Source organism: Neolamprologus multifasciatus, chromosome 15, assembly GCF_963576455.1.
Source record: "Neolamprologus multifasciatus chromosome 15, fNeoMul1.2, whole genome shotgun sequence".
NCBI lineage: Eukaryota > Metazoa > Chordata > Actinopteri > Cichliformes > Cichlidae > Neolamprologus > Neolamprologus multifasciatus.
This window is the reverse complement of record NC_140453.1, coordinates 36,388,281-36,414,748: the sequence shown is the minus strand read 5'-3', so window position 1 is coordinate 36,414,748 and position 26,468 is coordinate 36,388,281. Positions and strand designations below refer to the sequence as shown.

The 26,468-nt window shown below is 40.5% G+C and overlaps 1 protein-coding gene across 3 annotated transcripts; it reads right to left on the bottom strand.

Annotated features, from left to right (window-relative positions):
- Positions 1-3,630: 3,630 nt before the first annotated feature.
- On the bottom strand, positions 3,631-24,299 carry hsf2 (heat shock transcription factor 2). 3 transcript variants are annotated; one of them, XM_085132119.1, is made up of 13 exons: positions 23,990-24,299; positions 23,487-23,595; positions 23,343-23,360; positions 20,882-21,009; positions 19,444-19,568; positions 18,614-18,689; positions 18,211-18,272; positions 16,569-16,647; positions 15,149-15,279; positions 13,502-13,789; positions 8,130-8,232; positions 7,245-7,311; positions 3,631-6,559 (listed from the first exon to the last, which is right to left on the bottom strand). In XM_085132119.1, exons 1-13 carry the CDS (start codon positions 24,080-24,082, stop codon positions 6,225-6,227), a joined length of 1,614 nt encoding a protein of 537 aa, XP_084988245.1. In that variant the 5' UTR covers positions 24,083-24,299; the 3' UTR covers positions 3,631-6,224. The 3 variants fall into 3 exon arrangements, with proteins under 3 accessions (XP_084988245.1, XP_084988246.1, XP_084988247.1); XM_085132120.1 differs by lacking the exon at positions 23,343-23,360 and having other exon boundaries at positions 23,990-24,297; XM_085132121.1 differs by lacking the exon at positions 23,990-24,299 and having other exon boundaries at positions 23,343-23,364; positions 23,487-23,597.
- Between the last annotated feature and the right edge of the window lie 2,169 nt (positions 24,300-26,468).

Here is a 26,468-nt window from a genome sequence, read left to right as displayed (position 1 = left end):
AAGTCATTGATGATGACCCCCCTGTATTCCAGTTCGTTTCCCTCTGATGCCTAGTCCACAATGGCGGTGTCGTCTGAGAACTTCTGGAGATGGCAAGTGTCTGTGTTATAACTGAAGTCCGCAGTGTACAGTTTGAAGAGGAAAGGGGCAAGTACTGTTCCTTGTGGGCCCCCCGTGCTACAGACTACCACCTCAGACTACAACAATTTTCATTTCAAACAACTTTGTAACTTTTGTCACTAGACTGTGTCACTAGTCTGCACCACGTCTTCAAAAAAGCAGCAAGTTACACAGAATGTGAACTTTGCCAGAAATGCAAAAATAAAGTTCAGTCTTAGTATTAGAAAAAAAGAAATCCAGAAACTCATGAACAGAGATGAAAAAATATATAATTTAGTGAGAGTTTAATACTTGTCACCGGTAGTGGCTGCAGGCTTGATACCGCCATTGTCAAGTCATGTTCAATGTTCAACCTAGATCTATACTTTGTTTTCAGTGAGGCTCACTCCATCTCACAGAGGTAGGATGTGCCAAAATGAAGCAGAATGCCCACAGCTTTCTGTGGACGCTCCCTCTCCACACCAGCCAGATTCACTCAGTGCTTGAGCTGCACCCTCAGCCTGACTGTGGAGTCAGAGGTGATCTGGATGAGCTGGTCTTCTTCAGCAGAAGTAAAATCAGCAGGTGCAGATGCATTAAATGGATCTCTAACCCAGACATACTGAGTAGGGGTGGGTTTTGATGATAGATTTTCTGAGTAAAATCGATTTTAGTTTGAATAACGCGATATCGTTCATTAAATCCTGAGTCGATTTTTAAATATAAATGTATTTTGACAGAAACGCCAGAATCTTAGGTTAGAGCTTTTATTTTTTTTCCTGTTGACGGCATTCTACAATTTTCTTTGAAAGAAGTCAAGTGTCTTATGGATGTCATTGGGGTGTAATGTCTCTGAGTGTCTTCTTAATTTGTTGGGCATCATACTGTCAACTGCCAGAGTTCTCAAACATAAAATACACACCGGTCTCTTTTCATCTCCTATCACATTCACCGTGAAACCAAGAGCAAGGTACGCTTCATCATATTTCCTTTTTGGCTTATTATCAGCATTTGCCTTGTTTGTCTCAGATGCAACGCATGTTTCTCGTCAGATATCTCTCCATTTTAACGACCATCCGAACCTGTGGCTGCAGCGGATGCGCATATTATTATCGCAACTGCGGTGAATTTCTTTGTTCCACCGTGAAAGTGACTCCGATGCCCTTTTTGACCTTACGGGTCAGAGCCATTTCAGTTGTAGGTGTTATTATTGCAGGAAAGGAAATCTGTATCAGCTGGGTGGCAGATGACTGATAGAGATTTCATCCTATTATTCATAAAAGCCAAAATCTTCTAACTGGTTACAAAAAAAAAAAAAAAAAAAAGATTGTCCCTTAGGTCAAATCTGTTTCACCTCTCACTAAAGTGTGAATGCTAACATTGGATCACTCTTACAACAGAAGGTGATCTCAGTTCCTTCAACAGTATTTCAACAGCATGACTTTAACATCATTTTGAAGGAGGCTGGAGACAATAAGCTGAATGGACCGTGCTCAACACCTCCATTGCTGAGGCTGTTGCAAGGCACTGTGGTTGTAAGATGGTACCTGACATGGTGATAATCCATGCACTGGATAGTGGACACCAGAGGTAAAGGGTTCCCTATCAAGAATCTCATACCCAGACTCTGCTTCCTCTACAGAAGATGTCATTGGGATTAAGGAGGTCCTGGACTTTTTCCTTCCAGTCAATTTTCTTTCCAAGCTCCTTAGATTAGTGATGGCAAAAATGAATCTTTCTGAATCACTGAAGCTCCAAGCTTTTCAACACAGTCCTCTCTGGTGGCATCTGGTGGCCAAAAGTATGAAGAGCAGCTTGAATCTACAAGTTGAACTGCTTCATTATGATTGCCCACTGTACAGAGCTGAGTTGACAGCTTCTGTTTAGCATCAAGTGACTGTGGCGTGGGTGTGGTCTCTGGCCGGCTGCAGAGGAGGGGTGACGCAGTGAGCTCCCGGGGCAGCGCAGGGGCGGGGTGAACAGGTGTGCTGGGAAGTGAAGGTGATTGTCACCCATATGTTCGCAGTGACAGTTGGAGGCGGAAGAGTGGACGTGACAGCAGAGAGCGGCAGTGACTGTGTCCCAGTGAACCTGAAACCACAGTATTAATAAAGGTATTGCTGTCCCCACACCCATGTCCTGTGGATGCTTTACAGGACAAACGTTACAGTGACAAAACTGTGATATCGAAATCTATCACTTCTAGGCTTGAACATAAAAGCCTTGCTTCATCTGGTGTGGTGTGGGTGATATTTTTTGGCACATACCAACTGAGTATCATTTAAATGTCACAGCCTGAGTACTGTTGCTGAACATGTCCCTCCTTTTATGATTGCAGTGTATCCATTTCAAAAGAATGCCTCCAGCTGGATAACACGCCATGTCACAAAACCTTAAATCATCTCAAACTAGTTTCTTGAACATGACAATGAGTTCACTGTACTCAAATGAGCTCTACAGTCATTAATAGTGATGGTGACTGTAGAGGCCAGTAGTGTATGAAGCAGAAAACAGTGACTCCCCGTATCACTGCGTGTATCACTTTAAGAAAAACCATGAGACTGGTGCAGCTGCTGTGTCATACTGCAGTGAGGCGCCAAATTGTATAGGAATTGTGTAGAAAGCAAAACTAAGATGAAAGGCGACAGCCTTTAGTGCTTACTTTTTAGCTTGTTGTGGAAGAACTGCAAAGCAACCACTAATGCCATCACCAAAGTCCAGCAATATGTCTCAGAGAGCAACATATCCAGAACACAGGATCCCCTGGAATACCGGGAGTATCAGAAACATTTACCTGTATCTCTACAAATTTGCTTTAAATTTTGATGTTACTAAAACCTCTCAGTCTGTAGAAAAATTTGTAAACCGTGCCTTCTGCCCTCAGATACAAATACACAAACACTCCCACTGTCACAAGCACTTCTATTTCCTAAACAAAACCTTGGCTTTTATTTCCTGTGTTCCCACTTATACTTGCTTACAAAAAAAGATCAGTAAATTTAGCATTTGACAGACTATTAGTCAATCAGATGTAGTTCTCATCTAATTAATGGGAATATATACACTTCTCTTTCATTCAGTTTGCACTCCATCATCTGCTGATTATGTAAAGACCATTCATCACTCATTTAGTCCAGATGTTGTAGTTCAGTCTCTCTCTAAGCTTTATCCAGGTTGCCTGCAATGAATATTTAATCCAGCAGATGGTGCTATTGAACACACCTACACTCTTTCAGAATCAGAATAGTTGTTATTGTAGCAATGAAACACTGAACAAAACTTAGATGCAATTCTCAGCACAACAGAAGCATGGTATTGGCTGAGGAATAAAAGCTGTTCTGAAACATCTGCCTGAAGGTAGACATTCAAACTGTACATGATCAGGGTGAGATGGGTCTTTAAGTACTTTATTAATTGAAACAACGGGAGCTGTGCAGCTTTTTGAGGGAACCCTCAGAAAGTTGTCTCTTTTGGGCCTTCTCCACTAGCCAAGCAGTATGCATTTCCCAGATCAGGGGTCTGTTCTTCGTACCTCGCTAAGTAAGTTAGCTGGATTTGATTGTTGACGATTTCGCGTGATCTTGGATCGTTCGGTTCTTCGAAGCGCATCCGGGACTTGCTGTCATAGCAACAGATCCGTAAGCATAAACTTGCTTGGGAGCAGGCTTACTTTATGTAAACAGGATTAGATCGCGGCCACTCAGGTATGTCCGCTTCATTTATACGAAAGCAACAACGATATTTTTCCACTGTTTTTCCATAAATAAATATTATCAATGTAACTAAAGATAATGCAGTATTTGATTCTTTTATTGATTTCATACAGATACATACAGGTCATTTCCTAAAAAAAGGGAAATGTACTATTAATCATTCTATTTCATGTATTTGATTATTTCAGATGTAATTCATATTTTAGAGTAGTAATAGTAAATTACTTCGTGTAATCAAGATGAGAGACCACGGCTATGAAAGCGAAGGTGGATTTGGGAAGTCTGTCGCAGCCATGTCCTGTCCGTTTGTACGCGAGCAACCCATTGCGGAAGGTGCAAGATTGATAAGGAGAGCATGCAACCCTAGGGCCAGCTCCTCTGCCGGGGTGTGACGAGGGGGTGCAGGACCACCACCTGTCTTTTTTTGCTCTGCCCTTTTCTTGGTTGCTGTTATAAACAAACAAACAGATTATTTCAGGGTCTCTGTTCAAGAGACTAAAAGCAATATAAGTGATAAATATTACCATTCTGTAGAACATTCTTATATTTCACTTTTACTTGTTCCCATGTTCTAGTGGGTCCTGTTGTGGCTCTAATGTGAAAGAGGATATAATGTAATATAATATAATAAATTACTTACGAGTTTAATTTGTCAGCAACTTTCTGCCAGCCCTTTGCAGTGTTCCCTTGCGTTTTAATTAAACTCTGAAACTCCTGAAATCCCTCAATCAAGAGTTCTTGCTCTGCTGCCGAAAAATACTGAGCGCGCTCCTTCGACATTTTCGCCGACCAATCAAAGGGTTGCTGATCAATGTTTCTACTATCGATGCGTAGCCCCTTTTAAGCCACCCAGTGATCTCACATTACTTCATCCAGCTGTACTAATCGTCAACAACAGGTGTGTTCGGAGAACCGGAATAGCGAGCTCAAAGTTGGCGCGATGATTTGATCTTGGATGTGTCATTTGATCTTGGATGTAGTAAGCGAGGTAACTCCCAAAAAGCAGAAGCCTGAGAGCCTCTCAACAGAAAACCGCTTGATAGTCAATGCCAGGATATAATTCATTTCTTCCTGAAATCAATGATCATTTCTACTTTTCTCATATTCTTATTTGTCTTATTGTGTACAAAATGCTAAAAGGTTAAAATGCTGCTGGCCCTCAATGCTACCCCTTAGTCTCCCAATAAATAAGGTATTTAAAAATGGTAGGTGGCTTCCTTCTTCAGTTAGCACGTTCACATAATGTTCAGAAAACTTGACCTCTGTCACTGAATTTGTAGTAGGAGCACCAACTGTGCCTCATTTTGGAGCTACTGTCTGCCCGGCAGGGTGATGATAAAACCGAAATCAAACTTCTCTATAATCTATGACCACCATTCCAAAAAACACACTGACACTTACAACTCAACTTTATTGTTATATACTGCTAAAGGAATGCAGGACAGATTTCGCAATATATATTTTGTATCCCTCGTGTGTAGTTGGGTGGACACAGCGCATTCTTTCCACATCTATCATATCTGTAGCATGCACACATGCTAAAGCCACTCACATATTATCATCAAGATTTTTTCTGTCTGCAGTTCTGAGAATGAAAACTATGAGCTGACTGAAGGATTGAATATTATCCTGTTTCCGTTTTTAATTTAGTGTTTGCCCCAGTCCTCCAGAATTCAACTGAATGTAAATGTACAAGTTACTTTCCGAGGTGTTCCCTAAACAAAACACAATCCGCAGGAATGTTGCTTTATGAAAAGTCTAAGCTCTGTGCACAAACATTAAGCCAAATATAAACAAAAACTAGAATAAATAGATTATTAAATTATATACAACAGTTCACTGTTCATCCTCACTAAAGTTGTAGAACCAAAACTGAAGCAGTTTTCTTTAGACTACAAAGACGCTGAAGAGGAGATGGAACGAAAGCCAATGTATTCTTCTGTCTGTGGATCCAGCAGCACAGAGATGAACCGAGCTTATACACAAGTGATTACAATGCCTCCACTTTGTGCCTTATTTTTACATTTGAGACCTTTGATTTGAAAAAAAAAAAAAAAAAAAAAAATTCAAGTTCCAGAACTTGAAAGTAAAATGATCAAGTTTCAGAAATGTGGAAGTTCATTTAGCTCTTTGTGCCCCTCCCACAGATGACGAACACACACCTTCCAGGATTTTCCTGGAATGTTTTCCTTACAGAACACAAAGAGAATGAGTATGGAGTAATTAGATGTGACTTTTGAGTGACGGACTATTACCTAAACCGAAAGCCAAAGTCATAAATCTAAAAATGTGTCCAAACTGCAGCCGTGAAGATTTTCGCTTCATTTTCTGCTGTTTAAAAGAACTCCAGAGATGAGAGGAAGTATTAACATAACTGAGGGATACAGTCTGTGACTGAAGCAGTCTCGGTGTTCACACTCTGCTAAGCTGGACTGAATCAGCTTCAGGCCCAGCAGGACTCAGTTCACATAGGTAGAAGAGGGTCTCCTCACTAGCTTCTGCCTCCGTCAGGGGCTCCAGGCGAATCAGCGAGCTGCGATGTGCCTGCTTCGACTCCAAGCTGGTGTCCAGTATCTCTGATAACTTCTCAGTATCTACAGAAGCAACAGAGCTGGAAGAAGGCTCATGTTGGGTGCTTGAGGAGCCTGTGCTGCTGCCGTCTATGGCTAGATCCAGGTCTGGAGGAGGAATACAGCCATCGAGGAAAGCCAACAGAGGGCAGGTGGTGTACTGGATCAGCTGCTTATCTTGTGGGGGGAGCAACAAAAAAACAACTTTAAATATATCTGGTTCAATGAAGAAAAACACGTGAAACATCCTTTACTTTTCCTAACTTTATTAACAACATAACATTAATGATCATCTGCTCACGTCATAAAGAAAAGAGCTTCAAACAATCAACACTAACTAAACTTGTTAAATATTTGAATGTCTGCTCTCTGACGCCGATTTGGAGACACAATGTTGCAGGTAGAGAGAGTTGTTAATTAATTGTAAATTTAGATATTACTCCATAACTTTATCAGCTGCTTATTAAATAAAACCAGCAAGTTCACACTACAGTGTGGGAAATAAAAGCTTAAATGGCATTATATGAAGTATCATTAACCCTAATAAAGTGTAATGTTTCAGTAGTATCATACCAAATTAAATACTAATCTTAGGAAGATTGTTTTGCTTGTAACTGCTTATAACAGTCTGTATTACAGATTTACAGCACAAAACAGTGACAACTTTATAGCATTAATAATCAGTAATTGCCTACAGGATACTGAAAGTACATAGTTACTGTACATCTGTTGTTGCATTGTAATTTAGAAAATAATGACATACATATGCATCTAACTCATTTCAGCAGTACCTTTTGGATTTGCAATATATCCAATGGCTAATTTAAAACTATCTTTGGTTAATTGTGTAGTTTATCCTTACCTGTGTTATCTTCCTCACTCCTCCCTTTGCTCACCTCTGCTGTGCTCCCTTTGGAGGGCACATTCTCCTGAAGGGTGACATCACAAGACAGAAGCTTTAAAACAGCCAAAAGCTAACAGCATAGATGTAAATTAGAAGTTAGAGAACAGATTTACATGTTCAAGAACAGATATTCCTACAGACAGGGAATGAGCTGCTGCCATATGTTGAACACTTGCAAGTGTCTCTGAGAAGAAAACTGGCACGTGCAGACTGGTGCAGCTGCAGTCTCTTCTTGCCGAGTGTGCAATCGACGCTATTAGTTTACCAGTCAATCTATGTTACCACTCTCATCTATGACCATGGCTTTTTGGTAGTGACTAAAAGAATGAGATTGTTGATACAAGCAGAGAAAAAGAAGCTTGCTCTGTAGAGTATCTAGGCCAGAACGTGAAGAGGTTAGCAGCTTGGTCATTCAGGAAGGACTTAAAACAAAAGTCCTCCCTCAAATCGAAAGCCCTGACATGTCAGAGTCAGACACTCGAATAAAACCATCTCTTAGGTGAGGTGATTTAGGCATGTCGAAACTAAGAGGAGACACACTGGCAAGACTATGTCTCAGCCAACTTGGGAACGCCTCAGCGCCCCCTCCCCCAGAAGAGCTTGGAGGAGGTTGCTGGGGGGAGGTAGGTTTGGCTTTCCTGCAACCCAGAGACGGACAGGCAGCAGAAAATGAATGGATGGCTCCTTCCATATTTTTACCTAAAAATACTCCCATTACATTCCCTTTATGGCAGTGGAAGTACCAATGGTCAGCTTATCCAATTTTGTGTTGATGTGTTAAGGCTAGAAACCACCAATGACCTAAGTGGGTGTTTATGATGTGTGTGTATAATGCTATGTTACCTCTTGAGTATCAAAATCAATGCCACACTGTTTTCCATAAAGCATGGCCTGGAAGTCCTCTAGACTGCAGTCAATACTATCCAGATAGTCCATGAGTTCCACCCTAACAAAAAAGACAAATTCACACACATGTTAAATAAAAAATTAAAATGAAATGGAACACCATATTCACATGATCACATGACCAACATGGAGTTGTAGAGTTAAAATGTGACAACACTAGACACTTCAATGTAGTACATGCCTGTTCAGCTGTCTAGAATTTGGGAAATTTGTGGTTCGCATACTGCACACAGCAAAGTATTTAAAATACTAAAAACAGCAAAGCACATGGGATGCTTTTACAATGTTACATATGCATCTTGTGCATAATCAGCCCCCTTACAATGTTGCTTCCATGACTCTGTACAGACAGCATAAACACAGCAACATATACTGTCAAGTATGGATGGGTCAATCCAGCTTGGAAGGTCAGAGCAAGGGTGTGTGCTAATTAGCTAAGATAAGGTTCAGTGTAATCAGTGTTCTTGGGAAACTGTGCCTGACCAGTCTAACACATGACATTAACCATAACTGATTTCCAGTGAAAGTTTATATGGCTTGCCAAAAACAATCTGTGATTTGTGCTGCCTTGCAGAAAGTGGTACTGTTGTAGTGAAAGGGTTTGGAGAACTATGTGGCTATTCCAAGGACAGGCTATGCAAGACACATCTCCTGGATGCACTGGTACGCATCTTCTGCGATGTATCCTGGGTCATCAGGTGTTTCAGGTCTCGCAACATCATACATCCTCGCCCAGGCGACCCAGCCGGGGGTGTTCAGGCCCCAACATGGTACCAGTAGCTGCCCATGGATCAGCCCTCTCAATCCACAGCCACCTTGTGGCTTTCTCTGCCGCTTTGCTCACAGCCTAGATAGCCCTCTTCTTGGCTGCCCCAGCCACTCCCAGTCGGCCCAGGACTTTGCAGAGTGATTGTCCTGCAAAGCCCCAACAACCCACTTCTATGGGCTCATAGAAAGTCTTCCAGCCCCTTCCCCTGCATTCCTGCACTAATTCCTGGTACTTTGCGCGTTTTCTCTCGTTGGCCTCCTGGATCTGCTCTTACCAGGGCACTGTGAGTTCCAGCATGATCAGATGTTTTGAGGCATCAGAAATAATGATCATGTCTGGCCAGAGGGATGTTTTTACAATGTGCTGTGGGAACTTTAGCTGTTTACCCATTGACCTGGGTAAACAGCTAAAGAAACCCAGTATAAATAACTAGCAGGCAGAAAAGGAAAGACTTTTTTTGGCCTCCACATGGACATTTCTATAACGCCTTGTTAAAGCTAAGACATTACATGTTACAAACATGGGAAGGATGCATTTGATACTGCACATGTAATCCAATGATAGCTTTTAAATTTAACTTCTCGTGTAGTTCTCACTTGATATTAGGCTACTCGATATTTGGCTAGCAGAATTGGTAGAGTTCATTTAAATTATTTGATTACCCGGGGCAGACCTAGCTTTTAAGCGTAGTTTACATATTTCAGAAACGTAGCGATCACTGTCCCGTGGAAACATCCAATTGTGTGTCAACTATTTAGCTGTTGATATTGTGAAATTGAAGAATCTGGGGGCAGCTTACTGAATTAACTTTTTGCAATGTACCAGGACCTGTGGTATTAAAACAGTCCCACGGCATGGTGCTGCAACCACATCCTTGACTTGACACAGTGCTCTTAGGTTTGAAAACCCTCATCTTTGTTCCTCCAAACAAACGTGTCACTGTAGCCAAAAAGCCCAATTTTTGTCTGGTCTGGCAGTAAAACCTTTGAACAGCAGGCGCACACCAAAACTGTTTGTGCACTTGGCAGATGAGGGTCAGTAGTGTAAAGTATGAACTGATCCGGACAGAGATCGTGGAGGCTGTCGCCGGGATTGGCTGGAGCCATTCTGGAGGTCACTGCCCCAAGTGCTCCAATTACCACGGGGACTTCTTTGGCTCCTCCCTCAGGCCTTGATACTTCTCGTGTTCCTTCTTCTTTCATGTTACAATCACTCGGTATAGCTACATCCATCACTACGGCCGCATCCAGGATATACTTTTCACAAATGTCCCTGTATACTAGGGCTGCCACTAGGGATGGGTATCGTTTAGGTTTTATCCGATACCGGTGCCAAACCGGTACTTTTGAAATGGTGCCGGTGCTTAAACGGTGCTCAAACCGGTGCTTAAAGAATGGAGAACACAAAATTGGTCCAAAAACCTCTCATGTTCATCTGTTGTTTTTTTTGGTTTTTTTTTTAAAGATAACAATGTTAGCCTTTTCTGCAGCTATAGGGCATATATGGTATCACTCTGGGCTGGAAGCAGTGCTTGATCAATGGAAAAAACACAAACGTTGTCCAAAAACCTCTCATGTTTAACTGTTTTCCACTTTTTCTTTGGTCATTTTAGCCTTTTTGGCCAGGGTGAAGGGAGTATCTGCCATCAAACAAGAAGACAGCCACATGTAACTACAACGCTGTTTGCTACTTCACCTTACATGCATTAATGTAATAATGTGGTTAGCTTACTCAACGTAAATTACACACGAACAACATTAAGCTACTCACGCAGAGAAGAACGGCTGCTGCTGCCATCATCATCCTTCATCACTTCTGCTACACTGGCAGGGCTAGGGGCCAGGACTCTACTCTTCGGGGTTTTGGGGGATGTTGCTAACTCCGGTCCGATAACAGGCACCACACCCGCAGTAGATGTGCATGGTGTGAGGTCTCGCAGCAAGCTATCAAATACGGCGCATTTCTCGGCTTTAAAAAAAACGCTATGCATCGCCAGGTGTTTCATCGGATTTGAGGTGTTACCTCCTTTGACAGTATCACAGTATCACAGTATCACCTTAAAGCACTTGTTGCAGGCTGCTGAGTTTGCATATTTTGCTGTGAAGTACAGCCAGACTTTTGACCACTTCGCCTTGGGCATTTTTAATCTGTAGCTCTGCTCCATTTCTACAGTCAATGCTCTGCTCTAAAAGAACGTATGTACCTGGGCCCGCCTACTATCCCCGGAAACGTAAAATGATTGGCTAGAATCTAAAGTGTATCATTCCATACCAGTTGGTGGCGGTAATGCACCTTTCAGTTGTTTGTATACCTTTCGGTATACAAACAACAGGTATACAAACGGTATCCGGTGCCATCATGGCACCGGATACCGTTTGTGGCAGCTAGGGTACCCATCCCTAGCTGCCACAAACGATTATTTTGATAGTCGACCAGTCACCGATTATTTTTGCGATTAGTCGACTAATCAGATCATGCATCCATTGGACGTAAAACGTACAGCTTATTGCACCAGCATGCATCTGCTCTAATACAACTATCATTAGCTTACAGCTTTAAGTGTTTAAGGTAAGTGCTAACTAAAAATAAAGACAAGATGATAGTTTGTTAAATTTTAATGAAATTTGCAGATTGTTTCGGTGAAGTTTAATAAACTCCTTGCTATCTAAAATATAACAGGACACCGGAGTATATTCTCGAGCATCTCACGCTTCTGATAATCAGTTATCTGCTTGACGTTTAGAAACTTTAATCTCAGCCAAACCGATTCACTCAGGAACAAATAAAATACTACAAAAAGCCAAACAATAACATTTTTAAGTTATCTAAATGACTTATATATCATGTTTAACCTGAGTATCGAAAGATGGCGGTGGGTTTGAAAACGATTTGTTGGGAGTCCGGTGTTCTCACGGGCTCTAGTGAGCCTTGCCCCCAGCTAGCTATCAAGCTAGTGGGTAACAGACGACTCCAAAAACGTAGGAGTGCTTTTGAAAATATGTGGTGTCTTGATAAACTGAGCAGATATTTGAGGTTTACACAGCTACATTCTCGCCTGAAAATATGTTAAACATTTATTTTGTGACCCAGAAAGAATAACAAGAGTAATATTAAAACTAAGTAGCTACCGCCATTGTTGGAAACTGAGCTGGGCTGCGCTATGAATTCTGGGACAGTGCTACTTCTTCTTCTTCGGGGTTTAACGGCAGCTGGCATCCTTGTACATGCAGTGCTGCCATCTTCTGTTTCAGGCCGTTATTACACTCTTAAATCCTACTACTTATTCCTGCGTCTTTTGTGATCTTACAAAGCTTCAAACGACGCGTCGACTATTAAATCAGTCGTCGGCGATTTTGATAGTCGACGTAATCGTGACTAGTTGACTAATTGTGGCAGCCCTACTGTATACTATGCCAGTCTCTTGGTTATGGGGTTCCATGTATGTCCTGCTTGCTAACATCTTGCGCCCTGCTGTTATGTGCTGGATTGTCTCAAGTGCATTTTTGCACAGCCTGCTCCTGGGGTCTTGCCTGGTGTGGTTGACCCCAGCCTCTATCCACAGTTTACATGTGACGTCAGAGCTACTGGTGAGAAAAAAAACAGTATCGTGCTCCTTTGCCCTCTAGCCATCCTTTGAACATATTTGAGACTTAGCCAAAATGCCAGATATTGGATGGCCAGTGGAGAATATCTGGTTTATTCTCCTGGTGACCATCTCTCTGCTTCTTCAAGCAGCTGGCAAAGCCTGTGAGTGTTTGTTTGGCAGCTTCCAAGTCCTCAGGTATAGACAGCTTGCTGTACTTCTTAACAAGTGCACAAGACAACCCCAACAAGGTGGTTTTACAGGTGGTAGACACAGACCATCCTTCCTGACTAATTTTACTTGAGTTCTGCTTCTTGTTAAGTGTCCATTTCACTGCTTGTAGCATGAGACGGTCCCTGCAGCCCAGTAAAAGTGCTGTCTCATCTTTATTTACACCATCACAAGACATTTTGATGTCTCCCAGCCTAGTCTCAAGAATGTGCACAAGATAACAAAAGACAGCCCCCCCCCCCAAAAACAAGAGAATCTACCCAACGGCAAGACCAATGTCTGCTTCTTTGTGCAAAGAACAGGAGGAGCACTACCAGAGGCCGACAAAATGACCTCTACCTGGCTACTAACATTCATGTTTCTTACCAAATCATCAGTAAAAGACTCCATAATGGTGCCACAAGGGTCCAACAACATTAGAGTGACCCGTATTCACACGCCAGTTTAACTGACTATGTATTACACTACAATGATCCCCCGCGTAGTTTGGAAGATCAGTTTTTCATTCAGTTTTCACACAGACGGATCTGAGTCAGAGTATCTTATAACCAAGGGATGACCTCAGTGTAACCAGTCAGCCATCAGTTCCACATCAGCTCAGTGCTCCATTTAAATGTTTTATAAACATCTAAAAGGGATCGATAGTCTTATTTGAAAATAAAAGTCTCACAATCTAAACAACCAATGAAGCATCAAAATTCAGTGAGAATTTCGGTTCAAACTTACTTCCCCAACAGGTTGATGTTCTGTGATATTGCTGCTCCATTCTCATTCAAGATGGAATCCATCATTTTCACGGGGTCCTCAAGACTCAGCACTGAGGGTTTATTAAGCTGTAGGGCACTACTAGTTGTTCCACTGCTGTCTAGAGTGCTGCTCCTCTGACTGTCATCTGCTGCGGCTGCCGACACAGCTTCAGTGTGTTTGAGGCCTTCTGTAATGGTGGTGCACACCTCTGTTTCAGCTGGAAGCACTGGACAGGTCTCGAGCTCTACTTCCACAATTTCGACATCGCTGAAGGAAAACATATAGAATATATTTAACTATATGAATATATTTAAAACTTAACCTAAACACAACTTTCTAAAGTCAGTGTATTGTCATTTTACTTAACTGGCAAAGAATTTATGGCACTGGTTGCCATATACATTACCAGTCTTTAAAGTAAAATATTTAGTGGGAAAATTAACAACACAATGTTGCAATAATATGCAAATTATTTCAAACCTGTATTGAATTGAAAAATGAACAAAATATCAAATGTTGAAAGTGAAGTGTGTTGTTTTCCTTTTTAAAATTTATTATCATTATTAATTTTTTTTTTTTTTTTAGCAAAGCAACAATAACACAAGACAAGGAAATACAAAAAGGAAAACAGGACGAGGTGAAAACGAGCCACAAGTGAAAAGCTAGATTTTTGGGACAACCAAAAGCAGCTGGTCGACTGATCTAAGGGTCCGCGAAGGAATAGAAATACATCAGAAAGATAAGATTTACTAGGTATTTACCTGTTTTTCTAATTGTACTGGAATCTGTGGACCTCATTTTTAACAATGAGTTTAATTCCATATTATTTTTCCTTATTTCACAAAGCTTTTTCAAACTGATTGGTTGCAAATAGATTTATAGTTCTGTCATTTTTTGCTTCACATTTGATTTCTTGTTCGGTGTGTTTTCTATTTGATGCTTATGAAGCGATCATGCCATGCAGAACTGCTTTTTTAGTTTCCCAAATAAGTATTTGGGGAATCATTTATGTCCACAAAGGATGTAATTGAGGCAAACAACAGTGTTCAAAAGGGTTGGGAGAATGGTGCATCACTCTTTACGCTTTAAGTGTGACAAACATATTAAAAAAAAAAAAAAAAGGGTGGGAGTGGGAAAATCAAATACTTTTTCACACCACTGTAACTACTTCACAGCTACAAAGAGCTCAGCAAGTATGATGGGTCTTGTTTGGTAGCAACATGTCATGTAACGACACTATATGGATTGTAATGATGACATAATTACATTTAAACAAAGGTTTAAATGTAATTAGTTTGAATCAACTAATCAAAACAAGTTTTGATTAGTTGATTGGTGTTAGGAAGACAACTATAAGTGAAGTGCTGGTTTAAAATGAACATGTTTTTAAAATACAATTTTTATTCTCCTATTGTGTGTGTGTGTGTGTGTGTGTGTGTTCCTGTCTAGCTATCTTTATGACTGCTGACTCTTGTAGTCAGCAGGTTGGAATACCAATTCAAATATCTTCAAAGGCACTTGGTAGAGCAAAGCACACCTCTACTACAGCTGTTAAGATGTTACCATCTGATGTTATAAGGGCAGAATGCCAATGCCTTTCAAGAAGTCTTAGGTAAATCGTCTTACCCTTGCTCGTAGGCTTGTGACTCCTCTGTGATCTCCGACGTTACCTCTCCATCATTCTCAGTCAAGTCACAGATAATGACATCATCAGACAGCTCGGAACCCTTTACGCCATTGATACTACTGACAGAGGACTTAACACGGGGCACAGAGAGATTCATAACTTTAGAAAAGATTGTTTACAGAGCTCTTACAACATGATATAATCAACATGCCAATGCTCAACTTTAAGACAACACACGCACACACACACACACTAAAAAAAAATATTGGGGCAAGGTGAACAAAACCCTTAAAGCGGAACATTTCAACTTTAAATTGCAAAGAATTTGGGAATATCATCATCTGTTGTTCATAGTCTTAGATGAATTAAATCTGTACGCAGAGAAAAAGATAAAAGCAAATTTTGAATAGTCAATAACTTTAGGCACTTGGAGCCACAGCCTCAAGAGTAGACAGTTCTGCTGTGGCAATCACTGCCTGTACAAGCACATCTGTGACCAACGGTCAGGGGCAGAGTTCTTCACTGCATCTACAAATACAACTTAAAACCTTAGTATGCAAAGAAAAACAAAACTGGGATCCATCCAAAAAAAATAAAACAAACTGTTTTGAATTTGTATTTAGGGTGACTACTGCTCAGGACGTCCAGCACACTTTCTATTAAATTAGAAGGTGAGTGATTCAAACGGGCTCCTCTAGTTTGAGTCCCAGAACTGCCCCAAAGCATCAGTTTATAGTGAGTGTGAGTGTTTGTGTGCTTGGCAAAGTACTTAGAGAATGAAGTGCCTGTATGACAGGATTTGTGGCCTGTAGTTATAAATATACTTCTCTTACTCTAATTTTACCAAAACGTTAATAAATACATTCATTCTTACATGGAAAAACTTAGTACCTCTCTAAATGAATCAGACCATCAGATTAATTGAATTACAATCAGGACTTTCAAACTAAATGCCAAGAACCTGTGTCAACACAGGAAGCCAGTCACTTGTCTTGTATTGCTTTGGTTTGGTTAGTTGCTTCGAGTCAGCTACAGCAACATTTGGTCTACCTCCTTACATGCTGAAGACGAAGGCCAGCCACATAAAAAACGACATATTAAAGAGACCCACAAGAGCAGCAGCTCGTGATTGACTTGTTAATGAGATAGTACTTGGTGTTGTTATCCTGAAATACACGTTACCATTGTGATTGTAAAATTAACTATGTTCATTTAGCTAAAATTTTGCAATGGCTAACATTATAGAAATTTTCATTTTTCTGCTGTGGTACCAAGTTGGGTATTGAGTTCAGAGTTACTGTATTGGTAATCATACAGGAAACATTTCTGGTATCACTAACCTTCCAATTTATTTAAGGCAGCACTTAAAAACAATACTTTTGAAAAGCATAATGTGAACAGTAACCATTCTTTACTGACCTGTTCAACACACACTTTGTCATCATAGATCTGGTGAATGAATTTGGGCTTCTTCCCATTGCCATTCATAAGAATGGGCCTGTTTAAAAACAAAAACAAAAACTGTGATATGGTAGTCCTTTGGAAAACATCTTTATTGTTAAAAGTTCTTATTTGTTGTACCATTGCATTTAATGGCCAACCCTTTGTTGAAAACCAAACTAATATTTTATGTCACTAGTAATCAATAAAAAAAGCAGCTTTATCATTTGTATAATTTAAACTCACAAAAAGTTACACTTTGAAACACCTAAAACAGTAACTTTATTAGTATGATATTAGTGTTATACTAGTGAATTATTTTTTATCACATACGCCTTACATAAAACTGACAACCCCACTTCCAAAATTTAATTCAATTTTCTTTATACTGTAAATCACAACAACAGTTGCCTCGAGGCGCCTTATACAGTAAGTATAAATGCCCTACAATAATACAAAGAACACCCCAACAATCATATAACCCCCTTTGAGCAAAGCCCTTTGAAACAGTGGGAAAGAAAAACTCCCTATTAACAGGCAGAAAACTCCAGCAAAACCAGGCTCAGGGAGGTGTGGCCATCTGCTGCGACCGGTTGGGATGAGGGGATGAAGACAATATGAAGACCAAAGATGAATATAACTAATAATTAAATGTAGAGGTGTATAAACACATAGTGAGGTTAGTCAAAAAGAAACCCTGCATCATGGGAATCCCCCAGCAGCCTAGACCTATAACAGCTTAACTAAGGAAGGATTCAGGGTCACCTGATCCAGCCCTTACTATTCAATATTGTAAAAACGGAAAGTTTTAAGCCTAATCCTAAAAGTAGAGAGGGTGTCTGTCCTCAGTAGTCAACATCACTACAGGATTAGTCGTCTGCTTGCCCACCACTGGTGTCTCCAGTTGGTTAGCCATCACCAGTCTGTCTGTATCTGTAAGTACCACAGGATCCTAGCTTGGTCATTCTCCACCACCCTAGGGGGTGTCTCCCATTTTGACCTCGGGACTTCCACGCTATAGTCGGCACAGATGTTTCTGTATACTATGCCAGTCATTTGGTTATGGCGTTTCATGTATGTACTGCCTGCTAGCATCTTGCACCCTGCTGTTATGTGCTGGATTGTCTCGGTGCATCTTTGCACAGCCTGCACCTGGGGTCTTGGTCCCTCAACACGTGATGCAGACTTTGTTAATTCAGGTGATGTCCAAGCCAGTCTGGTTTCATTTACACCTTGCTCATATTGGAGGAGGGCTTTAAGCAGCATGGGGGGGGGGTCTAGCCTGGGGACCCTTACTGGAAACAGACGCCCTGTATCCACGAGCAGTCTTACTTACCGCTTACCACACAGTTTTTTTTCCTCCCTAAATTACATTTTGACCGTTACTTTTGTTACCATTTATTTATCTTTAACACACAAGGTTTTTGGCAACTTATTAGTATAGGGGTGATCATCTACTAATCAGAAGGTTCGTGGTTTGATTCCTTACTGTGCCAGTCTGCATGGGCAAGATACTAATCCCAAGTAAGCACTTACAGCAGAGCAGAAATGCATTATATCACAACCAGTCCATTTACTATGTATAGCTACTTACTGTAAAGAATTAACACTGTAAACTCACCTTTTACGTTTTAAATTCAGGATGCGGTTGTTCTGCACCAATGTAACAATAAAATGGATCAACTGAAAAAAAGAGCAGTATGAAAAATTCTAGCCTGACATGAACACTTCATCGCTTTTCATCTCTGTATTTTTAATACATGCTGATAAAGGCTTTACATCTGGCTGCTGAAATACTAGGTGGTAAAAGAAACGGGATAAATCACTAAAAAACTCAGTTTAGCTTTCAATGTACCAAGGGATTAGAAAGACTCCTTTAATAACATATCAACAACATAACATGAATAATAAGGCATAATATTATGACATTTATTACAAAAGAAGTTCAACTTTAAATTCAGTATAATCTAATGAAGATGCAATCATAACTTATGAATACATTTCCAAATCATATGAATGCTGACCTTTTTGATGAGCTGTTGTTGGTGGGCATGTTTCTGTCTCAAATCTGATAACTCTTGCCACAGAGACTCGTTCTCTCTGAAAAATAAGATGATTTTTGCAATCAGCAGATTGGACTACAGGACCAGCTGTCACCTGTAAGATTCAGTATTCGATTACACAGTCTTGCATTCATGTAAGAATTCCTTCCTGATACACTGATCAAACACAATCGGGTTATTACATCTCAAATCAGCACGAGCTTACTGCTCAACTGTCTCTGATCTGCATAACAATTTTAATGGAACATATATAGTTTATCTATTTTAGCTTTAAATATGAAATTCTTTAAGAGATGTGTTTTCATGGCTTTGTTCTGGCACAAACAGGAATATCTCAAAGGTATATTTTTTGACACATTTCTCCTAAATTACAGGTCCTGGTGCATTTTGATAGCAGGAAAGACGAGTGAAAATTACAGGCTTTTATGCGCAATGGCCTTTGAGATATTCACTTTGAAACACTGCCAATGTGCAAAAAAGAAACAATGTTTTAAAAGTGGATGGAACAATTTAACTTTCTGGTAAGAAACCTGTTATTTAGTTGGGTGTTACTTTAACATGTAACTACCACTTCATCCAGCAGGCTACACGACCAAGCTCTGTGATTGACGGTGACCTGTTCAGAACGTACATAGTATCAGGTGTGATAGGTTTCCGTATTTTTGTTGTATTAGAAAAATGATACCAATTACAATAAGAAATACAAATGATTATTTACTGACCAAAACTTTTACATGCAACTTCTCCAGATGTGTTGGTTTGCATCTGTTGGTTTAAAGCCCTACACTCACCTCTTGAGTGTTGCCAACCGGGCATCGATGTTCTCCTGTTTGCTGTGAACACTTTGAACGCTTGCCAAAATCTTGGTCAGGTCTTCCTGTCGAATCTTGTTGTCCTCTGGTCGAGCATTAGAAACCTGAAAAACATAAAACATGACTAAGTCTTGTGCTTAAAGGACAGCAAAGTTGTGATCTGTCACAATGGATCAGAAGACTGAGCAGATGGTTTCATCAACAAACTCTCTCTGAGATGATTTAGCACAGCTGAGACTATTTGCGAAGTAACAGTTGTTACTGTTGTCCTTGTAATGACACTAAACAAATAGAGGGGTCCAAATGTGACTGTGGTATAGGCTAAATGTAAAAAAAATAAATCATTTTGAAATGACATTTGAATTTTCTGACTGAAAATCATTTTTTGATTCAGAAAAAAAGGAATGGTTTGCAAACTACTTTGTTCCATATTTACTTCCTAAAACATTCGTACAAAAGCAGCATTTCAATCGACTGGAGCTTCTTAACACATGGGTGTGTATGATAAATGGAAATGGACTGGTTCTTATATAGCGCTTTTCTACCCCGAGCACTCAAAAACACAACTTGCCTCATTCACACCAGCGCTTCTTTCTACACTATCAGAGTCTGGCTGAATGTTGCATTAGCATTTTCTGGAAATCCCCCAGAGACAAGGAAAAAAACAAAACATGGGTGCTGGCCAGCGGTACTCCTCAGCCTCCTAGTAGATGCACCTATGGTATCAATTTCAAAATCTTACATCGCCTTGTTAGCAATCACCAGATTTTCAGAAAACTTGAATTCTAACCTTGACCTTAAGGTCACTAAGATTTTAACTGCTCCATGATTTTTAGTAGATGCATCTATGGCATCAATTTCAAAACCCTAGCTGACTTCCTTCTTGGGTTATCGCATTCACAAATTGGCGTGTCCATGTTGCCGGCCCGCCCCGCAGGGTGACGATACCACATGAGCTTTTCACAGCTGAAGGGTAAAAACATTTGTTCCTTATGCTAAGGATTATACCCTCTTATGTTACTCTTCACTGTTTTACAGTTAGTGGTAAAATGTCAGAACTCTCATATCATGGAACTTTAGTTCAGCAGCCTCAGTTTATCAGTAAGAAGCACACAATTTCAAATGGACTAAAACAAATTCCCTGACAAACTTAAAAGTGTCTTCTCTAAACCTAACTAGAAGACAATGGAAGCTGTCATTTGCATCCTACATTTAGACTCCTAATGAAATTGTATACATTTGAAAAATATGATGGTGAAGGTCAGGAGGTTTCCAAGGAGCAGGAGGAGGTTTTTGACAAACAACAATCAACTTTTTAAGTCATCAAGGTTTGGGACTCGTAGATACTGGCAGCTGTCTGAATCATGGGGGTAACTTTAGCTACATTTTTACATGACACAATGGTGGAAGACACCACCTTCCTCTTGATGTTCTCCAACAGATCATCTTGTCCTTGTCTGAAGTAGGGGTGCTGAAATTCCACTGGACCATCTCTCTCCTGTTTCACAATGCCTGTATCAATGTGCATCACCTTACGGAATCCATCTACACACAGACACAAAGAACAGGGAAGAAAAACAAACAATCAATTGACCCTGGATTTCAAGTATATATACAGTATACTGACACTTGTACAGTCATACGATCAAAAACCAAAAACTATATCATAGATATCAGTGTTTTGTGATTTTTGCTCCCTCTAAGTCCATAGTTTGTAGTCATGTGACTGACTCGATGCCTGGCGGGAGCTCCACTAATTACACTATTATTCTAAGGTATTTACCTTACAGTATAAAAACAAAAGCAAGTGCTGCTGTGATTTGGGACAATAGAAATAAAATAAAATTTTGTTGAATTTATTAAAAGTTAACAGTTTGAAAGACAAAACAATATTTTTGCAATATGAAGGTGATTCTCAAAGAGCTATGAGCTGAAAAGTTGGCAGGATCGGGTGCAGCATTTCTTTTAAGAATAATAAAAAAAAACAAAAATAAATTTGAGAAAACTGGACAAGTAAATGGCCTGTATTTGTATAGCGCTTTTACTAGTCCCGCCTAGGGACCCCAAAGCGCTTTACACACCCAGTCATCCACCCATTCACACACTGGTGGAGGCAAGCTGCAGTTGTAGCCACAGCTGCCCTGGGGCAGACTGACAGAAGCGAGGCTGCCATATCGCGCCATTGGCCCTTCTGGCCAACACCAGTAGGCGGTGGGTGAAGTGTCTTGCCCAAGGACACAACGACCGAGACTGTCCGAGCCGGGGCTCGAACCGGCAACCTTCCGATAACAAGGCTAACTCCCAACTCTTGAGCCACGATCGCCCAAGTGACCCGAGGACACTCGCTCAGGGGAAGAGCCACCACTGAGACCCAGAGGAGACCCACCCAGTTCCAATTATTCACTCCATGGATGATACGATCAGCCTTTGACCACGTGATGAAAACTGATGGTCAAACGGTGCGCCCTGATGGAACGCTGACAACTTCACATTTTGTAATGACTAGGGACAGATTATATCGAGTGAGACGTGACATGCGCACGCAGAAGAACACAACCAGTTGTTGGTACTGAAAAGCAGCTGGGAAATTATTTTCCATATGGCACATTACAACCCAATGGCTGGTTGTTGTTACAGCAACACGGCCAAGCGTCCCTTGATGTTATTAGTATGCGACACAAACGCTACAACAAAGGTGGATGTCGAGGTGACAAGTTACCTGCTGCTCGCTATGTGGCTTTTCGTCAGACGACCACAGCATTGTTTTTCTAGCCATTTTCTAAATGCCTGAATACAATGGCATTTAGAAACATGCCCTGCCCTAACGGTGCGTTCACTGCCCTACAGGTTACCTGAACATAAAAGACAAAACTGTTCAGAAAGAATTGGTAGAAATGCTGAAAATGGGAGTCACAGAACTGTCACACAGTGCCTGCTGTAGCCCCGTGAATCTAGCCAATTTTATTGTTACATTGGTGCAGAACAACCGCATCCTGAATTTAAAACGTAAAAGGTGAGTTTACAGTGTTAATTCTTTACAGTAAGTAGCTATACATAGTAAATGGACTGGTTCTGATATAATGCATTTCTGCTCTGCTGTAAGTGCTTACTTGGGATTAGTATCTTGCCCATGCAGACTGGCACACTAGCCAGTGACTGAGCATGGCACTGAATAGACTGTCTCCTAAGAAGCAGGTAATACCTGCAATATGCCGTGTGGTTACTATACTATTCAACAGTCTCTAAAATTATCCCAAGTGATAAGGAAATGAGACTAGGAGTGAAATAATACATCATACTGATTGCTTTTGCAATAAGGTCATGGATAAGATGAAGCAAAATGTTTTTTTTAAAAATGCAACTGCTCTAAACACACTACCCTATCAGTTTCACTTACTTAACACTTCATTAACCTTTATAAGGGGGTACCTACAAAAAAGGAGGACAAACGGAATGCCGTCATAAAGCTATTGTGATATGTCACAGAACAACAGTTTCAGGGACAACTTCACCAACAAGGTGCATGGAGTATCTGAATGACTGAAGCTCACTCTACACTTGTAGTGAAGCTAACAGCTTTATTACGACCATGGCATGTGACTCTGATAAATGCCACAGGACATGAATTGATGTATCGCAGCCTGCTCCATGGTTCCCACCTCTAAATCTGACTATAATAACTTAAAATGTGAAAAAACAAAGGCATATAACAAACAACTGTGAAAGTAATCTACAAATTAGTTGTAATCAATGGCGGTCTTGATATTGTCCATGCATTTTTGCTAGGTGGTCCAGTGGATGGGTGTTTAAACAATAACCTGATTGTGATCTTTGCATAGAAATGAATGAAGTGAACTGACATGTGTGTTACTACTTACCAAGCACCTGCGTAGCTGCTGTCTAATACACAAAAAGCCAAATTCAAACAAACTTATTCAGCAGAAAAAAAGGACACTTTTCAGAAGCAGAATGCGTTTGCTTTGACAGCTACAGACTAAGATGAGTAACGAAAGCATTCTTACACATGTTGAGCTGCCTGATGAAACTGGCCATGTTATTGTGCTTGAAAAACTTGGGGAGGATCTCTTTGGCGAAGCGCTGCTCGTCCAAAACTAGAAAGCTGTTGCCCTCCTGGAACAAAAATCAACACTACGACAGTGAGAACGAACCTTCAAGGACAACTGGAACTATTTTAGCGTGTTCGTAATTACACACAAACACAATTATCAGCCTGTAGAGGCCAAAATTTATAACTGACCCTCGCATGCAGGGACTGGTTCTGTATGCGTAGGCTAGCTAAGCAGCAGACACGCAGCAAAGAAAAATTACTGGCTAGCTAATAGTTTGTTTTTAGCTTTGCACAATGCAATTTGTCGAATACATGTTATGAAAATCAAGGATGATCACATCCTGTTGTTAATTTTGATTACCGATTTTTAAATTAAGGTTATTCTTGCTAGCTAAATGTTTTGTTTGCTTTGGAATTTAAAACTAGCATGCTAGCTGTATGCAGCTTTAACTTTACCTGACTCCAGCAAATAAATTCATTGGTGTCTGTGTCCTCGACCAACGTCCACAATTTAGTGAGGAAAGCTGGGACATTCGAGTTGTGTTTCATCTTGCCAATTTAACGACAGGTACACTTCGAAATTTAAAAACGGTAATATACGGTTTGTTTTGTAGCCTATAAAAACGCTGGTCAAGTCTTGCTTTAAGGAAAATGCCAATGGCGTACAACTTCCGGTTCTAGTAAGCAGGAGCTGATTGGTCAAAAATGATTTTACGTAAGCCTTCTCACGTGGAGTTTCATGCAAACAAAAGAGAGGCTTTGCACATCGGCCTCTGTCAAGTAGTGATGGGATTTCCGGCTCTTTTTAGAGATCCGGCTCTTTCGGTTCGGCTCACTAAAAAGAGCCGGCTCTTTCGGCTCCGAACCGGCTCTTCAGGTTGTTTTGTTGCTTTAATTAATTTATTATTAACAATAATATAAAATTATGCACAAAAGGAATTACTAACATAAAAAAAAGTGGTTTTATTTATATATGTTTATATATAAATATATGCGGTGGCCCCTAGAGACAAAACACGTACAAACTCCAAAACACATTTCTAGCATTAACTGAACTTCCAAAACAGAGCTACTAGATCACTTAAATTACACAATTGAAAGCATGAAAGCATGTGTGTATTGTTTGTGTATTTATACACTGCCACTCATATATATTCAAATAATTAAAAAAAAAAAAGATTTACCTGTTACTACCACACACCAAATCCGGTCGTTGGTACTTGCTGGCTTGTGTAGCCACTAGGTAACAAAAGCTCAACACTGCGCCCAGCATCCTGGAGCACTTCTGTTGTCTTTTGTACGTGTTTTGAGTTTTTACATGCTTTTGAGTTTTTACGTGCTTTGGAGTTTTTACGTGCTTCGGAGTTTGTACGTGCTTCGGAGTTTGTATGTGTTTTTACGTGCTTCGGAGTTTGTACGTGTTTTTGAGTTTGTACGTGATTTGAAGTTTGTATGTGCTTTGTCTGTAGGGGCCACCGTAAATATGCTTTTATTTATTCACTCCACATAAAATGTAATAAGTAAATCATATAATACAAAAATCAACTATTCACATTTCAAATTTTAACTATTTAAATTTTCAGCTTTTTCCTTTTACAAATTTAAAGTGAAACAACACAAAACACTGCAAACCACAACACAATTAAATATAAATTAAAATATGAAAACAAAAAGAAGATGCATATTCTCTGTCATATGGACCTGCATGAATAAACTTTCTGAATCCTTTATCATCTGCAACCGAAAATAGTTGTGGATGATTACTATACCTTTCTAATGTGATGTTGTTGTCCCTGGCTCTCTTTCTCTTTCTTTCCCTCCTGTGCTACTGAGTGTAACTACCGCCCCTCCCCCCTCTGCCCAGCATAAAGCACAAGGCTCGCGTGCATTGTGAAGCGGGAAAAAAGTGCGAGAGAGAGAGAGGGTGAGAGAAAGAAAAAAAAACCCACATGACGGCTCGCGATAAGGAGCCGGCTCGCGTCGTTCACGTCAAAGAGTCGGCTCTAAGAGCCATTTCGTTCGCGAACGACCCATCACTACTGTCAAGTCCCTCGTTTACTTTTTTAAGGGGGGGTTCCAGACGGAACTCGGAAATCTCGATTGGTCCCGCAAACGTCTCCGTCCACGTACACGTTTCCGATAGCACGGGGTGGGTGATCCCCGCACCCACCCCGTGCTCACGTGCAATCCAGCGGCGGAGCCAGGAAATTCTCAGTGGGGTGGGCAGGATGGATCGCTGGCATACATGTTTCACAACCACCACACACCTGCAATATTTGGAATGCAGGTAGTGGTGAAAAAGATCAAATAACTGTTGTACTTATATCGTGCAGATAAAATAATAAAGAACCATGCACTTTACAAACGTAGCACAATTTACAGACAGTTGTAGTGTGTGTGTCACTACTGTGCTGAGAGGAGATTTCCTTAAAGAGCAATGAAAAGTTATTCATTCATTCACAAAAAAAAGGGGAAAAAAAAGAAAATCAAAGTACATTCTGGTGTCAGTACCAGAATGTACCTGAGAATAAATGAATAAGTGTCATGAAACATGGTGTATTTTGATTAATAGTACTGTGGTTTTTGCATATTATTGGAGTAGATGTTTATATGGCGACCTGTCCAGGGTGTACCCCACCTCTGACCTTATGGCAGCTGGGATATGCTCCAGTTGTGACCATGAAATGGATAAGTGGAAGAGAATGGATGGATGGAAGTTATATACTTGATTGATCTACAGCATTACATCATATTTTATAAGGATGTTATGTGCCTGTCTCATCTTTGCCCGGTTGGTTCCTGTTTTTTTTCTCCCAGTGTAAAGGAGTGTAAAAATTGGCTCAAGGCTGTCTTTGTTGGAACATAATTACTGCAAGACTACAGTTAAAAACAGACAGATTTACAGGTGAATGGTCACCAGTAATAAACCTATATA